Below are 12,908 nucleotides of genomic sequence, written 5' to 3' on the forward strand. Positions count from 1 at the left end.
GTTGTAGGTACTTAGTTGTATCTTTAATGTTCAAAAAAATGCTTATGAGCAGACCTGAATGGTGAGTAGGGTTTGAGGAGCAGCAAGGAACAAGCTCTGGTGTATGTTTTATTAAAAAAACACAACATGTGGTGGGTTGAAAACTAATGCCTGTTGTATTAAAGGAAATTAAATCTTGAGGTGATCCTACTATTTCCTGAGGTTACATAGGGTTGTAATGAGGGATGGGAATATGTGAGCGTTCTCTAATTAGAGTTTGACAACGATGCTCTTTGTATTTCAGGGCAAATGACCCAGCTTTGTGAACTGATCAATAAAAGTGGAGAGCTGCTAGCAAAAAATCTTTCCCATCTGGATACAGTGCTCGGTGCCCTGGATGTGCAGGAACACTCATTAGGGGTTCTTGCTGTCTTGTAAGTGTTGCTTGCTTTTAATTAAATATCTTAATATTAAAACTCCAGGCAACGTGCTGAATTGTCAGCCAAATGTTTTTCTTTTGGACACAAGTGTTTTCAATCTGCATTTTTTACAGTGGGTTGGTTTCCTTCGGTGGTGCACGTTTTAGTAATGAAAATACCAAGGCAAATTTGTGTTTTCAAAGGAAAAAAACCTTTGAAGCATGTAAATGCCATTACTGTAAAATGGTAAGATGTGGGGGGTCATTTTCCCTCAGGCTGTATTTCTTTCTCCTGTGTATGTTTTTAAAAAACATAAATTTTTATAAAACATATATATTTTCTGCTGCTGTGGTTGGACAGGGCTTGGAGCAGCCTGGTCTAGTGGAAGGTGTCCCTGCCCATGGCAGGAGGGTGAAACTGGACAATCTTTAAAGTCCCTTCCTGCTCAAACCATTCTTTGATTCTATTATAAGTGTTTCCATATGTGTTCAGCAGAAAGTTATAAAATTAGCTTTTAAAACTTGATTTTCAGGGCATTAGTGTGTTGAACTGTAACCACGGAGCGAGACGTTTTATTCCAGTGGAACGTGGGGTGTATCATAGTTCCTGGGGGTTGTCTCTGGACAGCACTGAGGCTCTTGCTGCTGTCTGTAGTTCATGATAATGCTTGAATTGCCCTGGGGGTGCTGAGGTGAGGCCCTGAACTTCAAACTGGCTGTACCTGACTGCAAGTGAACTATCTGCAGGTTCCACTATTATTTTAAAACTGCTTTTTAAGGGAAAGATCGGAATTCTAATATTTGTTCTATTACCCTTTTGAAGCACAATACTGTAACACATGGAGATAATGTTACAATTCACGAGCACCTTGTAAAAATGCATTTTGCAAGGCTACAGCCCACAGGTGCTCAGGAACCACCAGAGATGGAGAGAAACTGGAACTGAAGGGAAAGGGCTCCTAGCAAGAGAGAAACATCCAATAATTTAATAGTTGAGAACTCCTGAGCACCTTTCAAGCAGGAGGTGGCTGCAGGATAGGCAGAAGTGTCCAGAGAAGTTGTGTGGCTGAGTATTAAAATTCATCAGTGTTTCTGTTATGATTTAACCATTGTACCAGGTAAAATGATTTTTGTTTGCCATAGTTTGTTCAGAATTGTAGTTTGCACTAAATTGAGAATTGGGGTGTGCATGGAAAAGTGTTTTCAAATGTTGTGCAGCTCCTGGGGAAATCTTACGCCAGCTGTCATAAACAGTTCAGATTTGTTTGCAAGCACCTACGTGCAGAGACTTAGCAATGAAGATGTAGCTTTTTTATTAACCTCTAGACATTAAGTGCTAAACCTTTCATTTCTGTGTTTCAGGTTTGTGAAGTTTTCTATGCCCAGCATCCCTGACTTCGAAACATTATTCTCACAGGTGCAGCTTTTTATCAGCACTTGTAATGGAGAACACATTAGATATGCAACAGACACTTGTAAGTTAAGTTTAATTTCAGACTTTATATTTTTTTTATATATATTTTTTTTTGATAGTTTGGTGTTACTGACTTTTCACTGTGGTGTTTTTTTGTTTGTTTTTTACTGTATTTAGTTGCTGGCCTGTGCCACCAGTTAACAAATGCCCTTGTGGAGAGAAAACAGGTGAGCAAGTATCATCTACTACAAATAAGCTACTACATATCCAAGGCTTAAAGGGGATGTTACCAGTCTCTTACTCCATAAAGACTTGCCACTAACTTCACATTAAGTATTTCTGTGCAGCTACTTAGTTGTTAAGTCTACTGAGAGGTAATGAGCAAACCCAAGATTTTAAGATTTCTTTAAGGAAAACAGAAGGAAGATAAATATTTTGGGAGGAGAGTCACTTAAAAGCGTGCTCTGTCACACAAACTATTAAATCTGTAGTACCAAGAGCGTTCTTCAGGTGATGTGTGTGTGAGTAGGAGAGAGCTGCAAAAATTATTAGCGCTGGTGAGCCAGTGATACTAGGTTTGGTGTTCTTCTCACTGGTGTTATGTAATGAGATGCCTTAAAATGTACAGGAAACTTGATTAAGAAATATTTGACCACTGGTTTTGTTGCTAAGATACTGACTTTTTCAGGCCACTTTAGTGAAATCTGGCCAGAGGTAGAAGCAGAGATCAAAAATTCTATTTATTGAGAGACTGCAGTATCCTACAAAAGGGGAACCTCAAATAAACTACTACCTAATGGAACCTGTCAATTAGTGTTATTTTTCATTTGTAAGTGTCAACATAAGATCCAATGTGCTGCCATCTATGAGAAATTATCTGAAAGAGATGTAATTTCTGACAGCCCCTGCGAGGAATTAGCATTCTCAGACAAGCCATAGACAAGATGCAGATGAACACAAACCAGCTGACCTCAATACACGCAGATCTCTGCCAGGTAAGGGGAGCTTAAGGGCTTTTTGTGGCAGTAAAAGCTTATAAAATACCTATAACCCTTCGAGGAAATGCATGCTCACATATTGCAATGTAAAAATAGCTTTTCAACTGGTTTGGTTTTTTTTTTTCCAGTAGTAAATAATATGATATACTGAAATAAAGTCCAAATCTGATATACAGAATAATTATTAATTTTAAGTGTTCAGTGCATATCCCCAGATCTTTGGTTTTGTTGATGACTTCTGAAAGTGCTTTGACATCCCTTCTTTGTGGGCTGAAAGTCACCCACAGCTTATTTTAGGAATATCACTGTAATATCCAGCTACTGCCTGCTCAGCTCTGACAAAAGACATGTTTTTCTCAGTGTCTTTGGCCTGGATTTGCACTCCTGTCTCGTTCTTGGCTCCTGGGAGTTGGGGTTGGACAGGAATGTTTAGAGCAATATTTAGTGCTGCCAGCACAGTAGTTTGGCAGGCCTGGAGTTTCAAGCAGCTTTGTCAAAGTTTAATTTCTTTAAGAGTCAGATAATTTATAACAGTTCATAATCTGTGTTAAGGGGTTTCAACCATGATACAATGAATAAACTGTGTTACAGCACTACTGACACGCTCTGTTTTTTCACCTGTGGAGAAGTGATATTTAGTAAATAGTACTGATTAATTTAGTTTCAACTTCTCTTCCTCGTGGAAATTTGAATGGAAATGGCTAATTTATGAAAACTTGATTTATTTTCTTGTAGCTCTGTTTGTTAGCAAAATGCTTTAAACCTGCCCTCCCGTATCTAGATGTGGACATGATGGATATTTGTAAAGAGAATGGGGCATATGATGCGAAGCACTTTTTATGCTACTACTACTATGGTGGGATGATATACACTGGGCTAAAGAACTTTGAAAGAGCACTCTACTTTTATGAACAGGTAACTCTAAATGAAGTGTGGTAAGTCTGGAGTGTGATCAGTGGAAAGGCAAAAGTAGACGTGTAATAGTGCTGAGAGAACACAGCACCTCTGAATTGTCACAAGCAAACTGCCTTTAGAGGTGTTTTCCTTTAAGAAGGCCTCTTACAGCCTTATTACACCATGAAGCTGTGCAGCTCAAAGGGTGATGTTAAATTTATCTCACTATAAATATTTTTCAGCTGCGTGCTTAGAACTGCAGCAGAGAAACAGGTCACAGGCTGACACACAATTTTGTATTTGCTTAAAAAACAGTCCAGGTTTTGCTAAAGCCTTTGCTAATTTTATTTGATTTTTACACTTCTTCAGGGCTACTACAGTATTTTCTGATTTTGTTTTCTCAGGGAAAGAAAAGAAAATAGCAAAACTGGGAAAACTCTGTGTATAGGGAAAGTCCTGTAAATGTGCAAAATAAGCTGGTGCAGCATTTTTCTTTTCTGTAAACAAGGGTCAGCTCTTGAGAAGTTTCAGTATCATAGCAAACTAAAATCCCCTTTCCCTATTCTGCAGACCTCTTTCATACCTAAATATGAGATCTGATCATGTAATAGCTTTATAAAACCTCTTTAGGGATTGGTGTAAATCGAGGTTCCACAGGAACTGTTTAATCGTTCCTGGTTAACAAGTAGCTACAGGTGGTTTCTGGTACAACTTTAGATATATGGCAAGGAAAGAAGTCTTGATTCAATCCGAACAGGATTATTTTAAGGTAGGCATCACTATAACGTGATATGTTTTGAGTAGCTTGTATACAATCTCCCATCTTTTTTTGGGGTATTTTTGGATAATTAATTTTGACAGAAGTTAGTTAAGCTTCAATGCTCAAAAGAGAATTTCATATGTCATTGTGTCCTTTCTGCATGCAGGTTGAAACTGAGATTTTTATTAATGCAGTAGCTAGCAGGATCTACCAGTGAGTATACTTAATTTCTGTTCTGTTTCTTTCTTTCTTGCTTAGGCAATAACTACTCCAGCCATGGCAGTCAGTCATATTATGTTGGAATCATATAAAAAGTATATCCTAGTTTCTTTGATACTACTTGGCAAAGTTCAGCAGCTACCAAAATACACTTCCCAGATAGTTGGTAGATTCATTAAGGTAAGTCTTGTGAATACAGTTAAATAGTAGAACAACAAATCTGAATTTGTAAATGATTTTTTTTTTCTACCCTCATTTGATGGTGCTGTTTAACATTGGAGATCATGAGAAATAATTCACAGTGTGCCAGAGTACAACCCCATGCTGCCTTTCCAGTATGCAGTAGGCAAAGATTGTTTGGCAATTTCTGCATCTGTTACAAGCAAACTGTGTTGTTCTGGCACTGGAACAAGTTGCCCAGGGAAGCTGTGGCTGCCCCATCCCTGGAAGTGTCCAAAGCCAGGTTGGATGGGGCTTGGAGCAACCTGGGCTAGTGGAAGGTGTCCCTGCCCATGGCAGGGGTTGGAACTCAATGACCTTTAAGGTCCCTTCCAACCCAAACCATTCCATGGTTCTGTGATATTGGTGATACAGGTTTTTAAATTTAAATTTGGAAAAACTTCAGGGTTGCATAGTACTCACCAATATTCTCTTCACTGCTACTGCACATCCCTTTATAGCTTTTTATGTTAGAATTTTAAAAATACTCAGATTTCACCTGGCTTTCAAGATGCAGTGTCCTTGGGAAAATATTCAACCTGTACTTCATCTAATTGAAGTACAAAATGCTAAACAGTTTATTCCCAAACTCCAGCTTTTTAGAGAATAAAAACTTCTGAAAAAGCTGCAAGTTTGGAGTCTGTAGGCATTCAGAGAAGGAGGTGTAGGGTGGGAGACAACATTGCTAGTGAGAGAGTTCTTATCCTATGTAAATAACACACAGTTAATTAGTTCTTATTTAACACTGAGTTTGCTGATTTGTGACCAAACTTCTGGAGAGTTCCACAAGTCTTCTAACTTCAGGTACTAATAAACAAGCTCAAACCATTTTAAGGTGATTTAAATGAACTAGTTTGACCCTGAGTGTCTGTTTTCCATGCTGTGACACATCGTGGTCAAGGATGAGTGTCTTAGAGGGCAAAGCAAATCTAATGGGTGGGCAGTGACTGTGCAATATCCTACTTACCTCAAACTCAGCTTTCTTCTTGTGCTGGTCAGCTAAGGGGTTTTTTTTTTCAGACTGCTGAAAGTAAAACTGTCACACAGAGTCCTTGAATGATGTTTATTAAATCTTACACTGCAGTAATAAAGATTTAGTGTATGAGGATCTGTCATTGCCATAAAGCCACGTGTGGGCATCATGTATGTTTTATGAGAAATGCTCGAGCTACTTAAATTTACTTCTCTGCCTGCATGGCTTCTAATGTTAAAGCTCTGAACAGGTTTTGTGGTGCTGGGTGAACACTGTGTTCTTTAAGAAGGGTTCTCATTTTTTTAATTGCAGCCTCTTAGCAATGCTTACCACGAATTAGCGCAAGTTTATTCAACCAATAAACCCTCGGAGCTTCGAAATCTGGTGAACAAACACAGTGAAACATTCACAAGGGATAACAATATGGGGCTGGTTAAGCAATGCTTGTCATCTCTCTACAAAAAGAATATTCAGAGGCTAACCAAGGTAAGAGAAATTGTGAGTGGTTTTCCTCTAAGAGTGTATCTCTGAAATATATTCCATTTAGAGCAAAGTGATGACGTAGTAACGTGGCAGAGAAATGACTAAAACTGAGGTTTGTGTCTGAAGCAAATGAGACTAAAATGCTTTACATAGAAAAGCAATTCATTTGGCTACTTATGCATTATTTAAAAGGTGATTCAGTCTCTCTGTCAGAGGCGTTTGCCCACGAGGTTTTCATACATAACCAAAAAAGTGAGCAGTGTAACCCAGTGACCTTCATCTCTATTCACAGAATGGTAAAGCTGGACTTTACAGGCTACTTCATTAGGGAAGAGTAAGCGAATAGGACAGATTTTGGAAGTGTCTGAAATAAAAGGAGAAAACAGAAGCAGTGGAGTGGTGTGCTCCTTCGCCTGAGAGATTGGATTAATCCAAACCTCAGAAGGAAAGCAGTATAGGCATGTCTTGAAGGAAATTCAAGGGATGGACAGTCACCTTTTTCATGTAAAAAGGAGAGGGATGTGGTCAGGACTGTGCGGGGTAAAAAGGAATTGCAGAAATGGGTAATGACCCCATAAGTGCACAGTGTAACAAATTCATGTCTTTGGAGGAAGAGCTGACTCATGGCCCCTTAATAAGTAATAACTGCGTGTTACACTTGTTTCTTCCCATCAGACTTTCAAAATAAGATTGCCTAGGCTACAGAGGATTGACAGGGAAAATTTTAACATCTGGTTGTAACAATTTGATACTCTGTGAATTTCAGACGTTTTTAACATTGTCATTACAAGACATGGCAAGTCGAGTGCAGCTGTCGGGGCCCCAAGAAGCAGAAAAATACGTCCTCCACATGGTAAGACCTATGACTTGGCTAAACTGTGCTAAAATTAGTGTTTGGGTTGGCAGTACATGGTCTGAGTTGTTCTTTTTCAGGGTGGAGGAAATGCTGTTAGTCTGCTGTGGTGTTGAGACTGTTCTCAAAATATCTAAAAAGCTGATGTCCACCTAATGTGTGAATTATGTGTCTCTGGGAAGCTGTTAAAAAGTAAAAGCAGCCAAGTTAAAGATTATCCCACAAGGAATGTGTGTGTTATAGTTACCTGAAATTCGGTTCCTGGTGATAACTTACATTAAATCCCCTCTCATTTCAGATAGAAGATGGTGAAATCTTTGCAAGTATTAATCAGAAAGATGGTATGGTCTGTTTCCATGATAATCCTGAAAAATATAACAATCCAGCTATGCTTCATAACATTGATCAGGAGGTAAATCTTTAACTGCTTTTGGAATACTGACCAAAGAGCCTTAGTCTATAAACAGAGAAGCCAGTGTAGGTAACTATAGATGTAGAGACTGAGGACTGTGAATCGTTATTTGACTATTTCACAGTACCAGTATTTAAAGGTTTTACATTCATAGTTACTGTCAGTATATTCTCTCTTGTGTCCTGCACAGCTTGAGCTGTTTCAGGAGACTGGCTGCTTGCTCTTGGTGATGTGAAGATCCTTGAATTGAATGGATTAGAAAGATTGTTTTTAGAGTTTTAGACTTCAAGCATCCCTTCCACTGGCTGTCAATAACCTGCCTGTGGGTGACCCTCAAGGGACTGTCTTATCAGTGGCTTTAAAAAGGATGAAGTCATGGATCAAATTAAGGGATTAAAAATGGTCTGACACTTTTGTTTGGGAGATGAGGGATGAGAATATTTTGACGTGGAACTTTAGCAATGGCAGAAGTTACTGGTTCTACATGGCACAGCCATGAAATGTCTTGAAGATCATGTCCAGACTGGACAAAGTAATCAACTTAATGTATATTTTTAAGATGCTGAAATGTATAGAGCTTGATGAACGACTGAAAGCCATGGATCAAGAGATCACTGTGAACCCTCAGTTTGTGCAGAAGGTAATTGATTTTGATGTCTTGTAAGAGTATGTGAGAGATTCATTCAGTGCAGTGAGTATGTTCTACTGAATGTTGTTATTTACAGTGTTAATATTCCATATTATTAATAATAATATGTGCATAAACATCACGAACCACCATAAAGATACTTATGATTTTTGAAGGGGTTTTGTCCTAATTAATCCTGCAGGGATTTCAATCAGAAAGGAAGTGCATGTTATTTTCATATGCACCTTATTTTCCTACCTGTTAACTTCAAAGAACTGTCATTCTCAAACCTTCAGGCCTGTTTCTGAACAGAACTAACTCTCTCCCTTTCAGAGTATGGGCTCTCAAGAAGATGACTCAGGGACCAAACCATCCAGTTATTCTTGAAATTAATGTTGCTCACCACTCCGCTTTCAAGTAAAAGCTTATGAAAGAATCACGCCTGGAATAGGGCATTGAGGAGTTCCACGAAGAGAGCAGAGAGAACTGAGCTTTGCTTTTCACCTGGACATTAAGAAAATAAAAGAACACCCTCTCAGTACTGTATAATATCAGAAATATTCTCTGCAAAGAAAAGGAAATCTCAAAAGAAACTTAAAAGTCTGTTGTGGATTTATTTATCTTCAGATTAACATCGTTAATGCATTAAATAATCTACCTTTTGTTTTAAAGGGTTTGAATGTTGCTGTGTTTCTGTAGCAGTCCTCTTCTGCAAAAAAAAAAAAAAAGTGTTATTCAGGGAAGAATACAAACTAGTGTTGGTTCACTTACAAGATAATTACTGGTTCATTATTCTGTATTTAAAGTTGGCTCAAAGTGCAGATTTATATGTGTGGTGGGGGCAGAGGGGTGGAGTTTAAGCAAATCATAATGTAGAGAATTTGCATATGGCTGGTGTAGGTGGTGCTGTCTGTTAAATGAGGAAATAAGAACTGTTCTTCCCAAAAGGATGAGGATGTCAGCGAGTCCTTGCGAGGAAGTTTGCTGCAAAGCAGGAATCACTATAGGGAAACGAGACATGACAGCAGTTTATGATTTTAAGTTTCTGGTACAAAATATTTGCTAATATTATTTGCTCTTAGATGACATTTATTAGACCTGAACAAAAGGATATTTGGAAGATGATGGTGTTCTGGAGGATTCTAGATAGGAAGTTGTTTACGCTGAAAGGAATTTAAATGTTTGTTCCTATACAACTGCCATAAAGGTATTCAAGAGGCTTTTCTGTGGTGGAAACCAGTATTTCTACATGGAACATAAATAGAATTTTAAACAGCTCTCAAAATGCAGGATTTTATTCTGAGATAACATGCTGGAATGGTACCTGCTTTTTAATTCACTATTTTAAACTTTAAAACTTTGTTGTTGGATTCTTTAAAGTGCTTCACCCCTTAAATCAACAGGCTGCTTAATTTTCTGTAGTTCTCGTGTATCCGAAGATTCTCACTGTTCAAACACCTTCCTGTCAGTGCAATTCTCCTGCTGTCAGGCAGAAATAAACCTGTCATCAAGTCAGAATTCGAGAAGCTCAGCAGCCTCTGCTTTCTGCTGAAACACCTGACTAGGAGCTGCTTGGCACTGCAAACCTGTCAGCTTGTTTTCAGGAGCCCAAGTGGGAGCTGAGCATTTCTGGCTCTTGCTGTGTGAAGTTTGTTTGTATTGAGGTCACCCGTGGCTGAAAATATCCCATTTGTGCTTCCAGTGCTGATACAAGAAGTGTTGGGGCTTTCACCCCAAACTGGTGTCTCAATTCTAGCAGAACCTCTGTGACAGTGGGTGAAAGGAAGTGTCCCAGGTTGTTTTGATGGTGCATGGTGTTTTTGAAAGTACAAAATAGCGATTTAGTATCAAACACAGTGTAGGTCTGTGGTGTGAGCAGCTCACCACTGAGCACTTGTGCTTCCTGCTGTAGAGGCTTCCATGGAGGCAACTTTTACACGTGATCCTAAAGCAAAATCTTGGGTTTATTCATAACTTGCCTTACCAGTCTTGTAACTAAAGAGATTTATGATTTTTGAAGGGTTTTTTTTTCCTAATTAATCCTGCAGTGATTTCAGTGCTGAACATACACCGTTTTCCTCTCTGTTCCCGTGGAAGTCTTAAATGAGTGGATTAGTGATGCTGTGGGCTCGAGCACCGAGTGGGGTGGTTGTTACAACCACTGTGGCACTCACAGAAAGAACTGCAAACAACCTACCCCAAACCCCACCCATCCAGAAACGTGCCTGGCTCACCTCTCCCTTGCCAAGGGCACACTTGCCAGGGGAGAATGTATTCAGGATGGTGTCATGGAGTTGGAGAAACACCACAAATGTCCATTTTTACACCACTAGTTCCTATTAGTGAGCGTGGATTTACCTGCTGAGAGCTGCAGGATGGCTTTCCAGCTGTGGAATTGGAAGCAAACTTAATATATGCGGCTGGCAAATGGCTGCTACATTTTTCTCTTTTTTTTTTCTTGCCTACAGTAGATAAAATAAATCCACGCTCACATCAAAAGGATGGCAGAAAGAGCTGTGTAATAGTTTCAAGTGATTCAAGTTATATATCTGATTTTTAAGAGGGCAAATGCTTTTAAAGTTAGAGAACTGCTGAGATTCCTTTTCTGACATGGGTAGTTGTGCTGTTAATCTCTGATTTCTGTTAAAAATTCCGAGTCAGGTCCCACCTGTAGAATCAGTAGATAAAACACTCACCTAAAGTGCTTCAGGGAAGGGCTTTTAAGTCCTACTTTGATAAACACACACGGTCTGGCATCTGCATGTCTTGAGATACTGCTGAAATTAAGTCAGATTTTTAATGAAGCAGCTCCTTCAAATCTTGGAACTAATTGCATGGGCTGGTCAGCTGAGACGCTTTGAAAGCACTTGAGCTTTCTGGTTTTAATTTGTATTTACTGCAGGGAAGAACTTTTGCTCAAATCTAAGAACAGTATGTGCTGTGCTGCTCTGAACTTGGACTCTCAGAGGTCCTGTGGCTGGTTCTTCACATCCTGCATGGCCACATTTTAGGCGTCATCCACGGAACACTTGAGTGCACTGCTTTGATGTCTGAGTCAAATTCTGATGCGTCTTAATTAGCACAGACACGAAGGGTGGTTCTGAAGGCAGTGTTAGACATGCAAGTACCATTCGTAGCCACAGGAGGGGTCCCTAGGCCAGCTCCTGTTAGACTTCTAAATGTTTCTAAGAAGAAACGGTTCGAAGCTGTTTGTGTACACCCCCCCTCCTGTTTTTGTGCCACCGAGGAGCCCCAGTTTGTGACCTCCGCTGACACCCACAGCGCTGCCATCGTGCCACTGTGTAACTCCAGCTGCCTCCTTCCCAACTTCCCTTCTGTGTCCCGCAGCACAGCCGGTGTTTGTGTTGTCATAGGCGATCTGTATAACCTAGGAAATGTTCTCTTGTGTGGCCACAATGGCCCAGGAGGTTAGTCCTGAGAAGTTGTTTAAATGTGCTATTGGAAAATAAAGATAACAAACGAGTCGTTCTTAGTTTGTCTTAAATGAGATTGTAGGTCTTCTGTGTCTGGGTTTTCCTTAGATTCTGGGGGGCCTCTTGTTCCTGTTGCTTCTCGGGATGCGACTCTGGGTGACGGGTGGGAGGCTGCTGATTGCTGTGTGTGGCTGTGCCCTCTGCTCAGGAGCTGTTCCAGCTCTGCTCTGGGCATCTCTGAGCTCTCCTGAGTGATCCTGAGTAGGAACAGTATTTGTGTGTCTTCCTTAGGACGTGCTGCTGCAGGTCCGTGTCTGAGATGGGCTACTGGATTTTGGATGGAACACTTCTATTGTCTCAGAGCAACCTGGTGTAGTGGAAGGTGTCTCTGCCCACGGCAGGGGGTTGGAACGGGATGGTCCTTAAGGTCCCTTCCAACCCAAACCATTTTGGGATTCATATCTGAGCTCTGTGTTTCCATAGTAATCCATCTCACTGACCATCTCTGTATTGTTTTCATCAGACATAACTATTAGCCTGTGTGTGACTGCTTGGATCCAGATGTGAGTATTGTAGTGGTGTCAGCAATAGCTGCACTTTTTTGGATTTGAGTACAAGTTTTACTCAGTTAAATGATCTATGCTGTTACCTTGTTGAAAACGTAACTACTTTTGTTTTGATTGGATTATTTAAAAGTCTGTGAGGGGCAGAGGGGGATCCAGAGCTTTTAGTATTTTGAAGTCTGAAAAGATTCATAGTTCACATGGAATTTGGTTTATTTTGCATCATAGATTCCTAGAGCAAAATAATCCTCTAATACTTAAACTTGATACCCTGAAGAGAAACTGGAGTAGTTTAATGGAGTGAAGGGTCTGTAATAAAGAACCTCAACAGCTTGGGCTCCCTGCCCTTCCTGTGTAAACACCTCGATAGAGCTGCTTTATAAACTGGGAGAAGACAATGCATTGAAGTCTTCATCAGCCCTAATCTTAAATTCTAAGCAGTTTAAGGAATTAAAACACACGGTGCTGCCAGCGTGCCGAGTCTCTGATGAAGTCACGCCCGAGCTGCGGAGAGCACGGCACCGCCCTAGGGGCTACAAAGGGGGAAAGGGCCTGTGTGGCAGCCGGTGGCGAAGCTCGTGAGCCCGGTAGCCAAAATTCCGGACCCCGCCGTGTACCCCCGGTCCCCGTCCCTATCCGGGCCCCCCCCGGGCCCCCCCCG

At 40.3% G+C, this 12,908-nt stretch overlaps 1 protein-coding gene across 2 annotated transcripts; it reads left to right on the forward strand.

Moving 5' to 3' along the window:
* The first annotated feature begins 262 nt into the window (after positions 1-262).
* Positions 263-11,735, forward strand: COPS3 (COP9 signalosome subunit 3). Of its 2 annotated transcripts, none has more exons than XM_017823177.1 (11): positions 263-413; positions 1,760-1,872; positions 1,989-2,038; positions 2,714-2,806; positions 3,545-3,724; positions 4,722-4,862; positions 6,187-6,360; positions 7,124-7,210; positions 7,509-7,622; positions 8,182-8,262; positions 8,584-8,921. In XM_017823177.1, exons 1-11 carry the CDS (start codon positions 289-291, stop codon positions 8,635-8,637), a joined length of 1,212 nt encoding a protein of 403 aa, XP_017678666.1. In that variant the 5' UTR covers positions 263-288; the 3' UTR covers positions 8,638-8,921. The 2 variants fall into 2 exon arrangements, with proteins under 2 accessions (XP_017678666.1, XP_017678667.1); XM_017823178.1 differs by having other exon boundaries at positions 282-413; positions 2,646-2,806; positions 8,584-11,735.
* Positions 11,736-12,908: the final 1,173 nt, after the last annotated feature.

The sequence above is a fragment of the Lepidothrix coronata genome, unplaced genomic scaffold (assembly GCF_001604755.1).
Source record: "Lepidothrix coronata isolate B3197 unplaced genomic scaffold, Lepidothrix_coronata-1.0 Scaffold101, whole genome shotgun sequence".
Classification (NCBI taxonomy): Eukaryota; Metazoa; Chordata; class Aves; order Passeriformes; family Pipridae; genus Lepidothrix; species Lepidothrix coronata.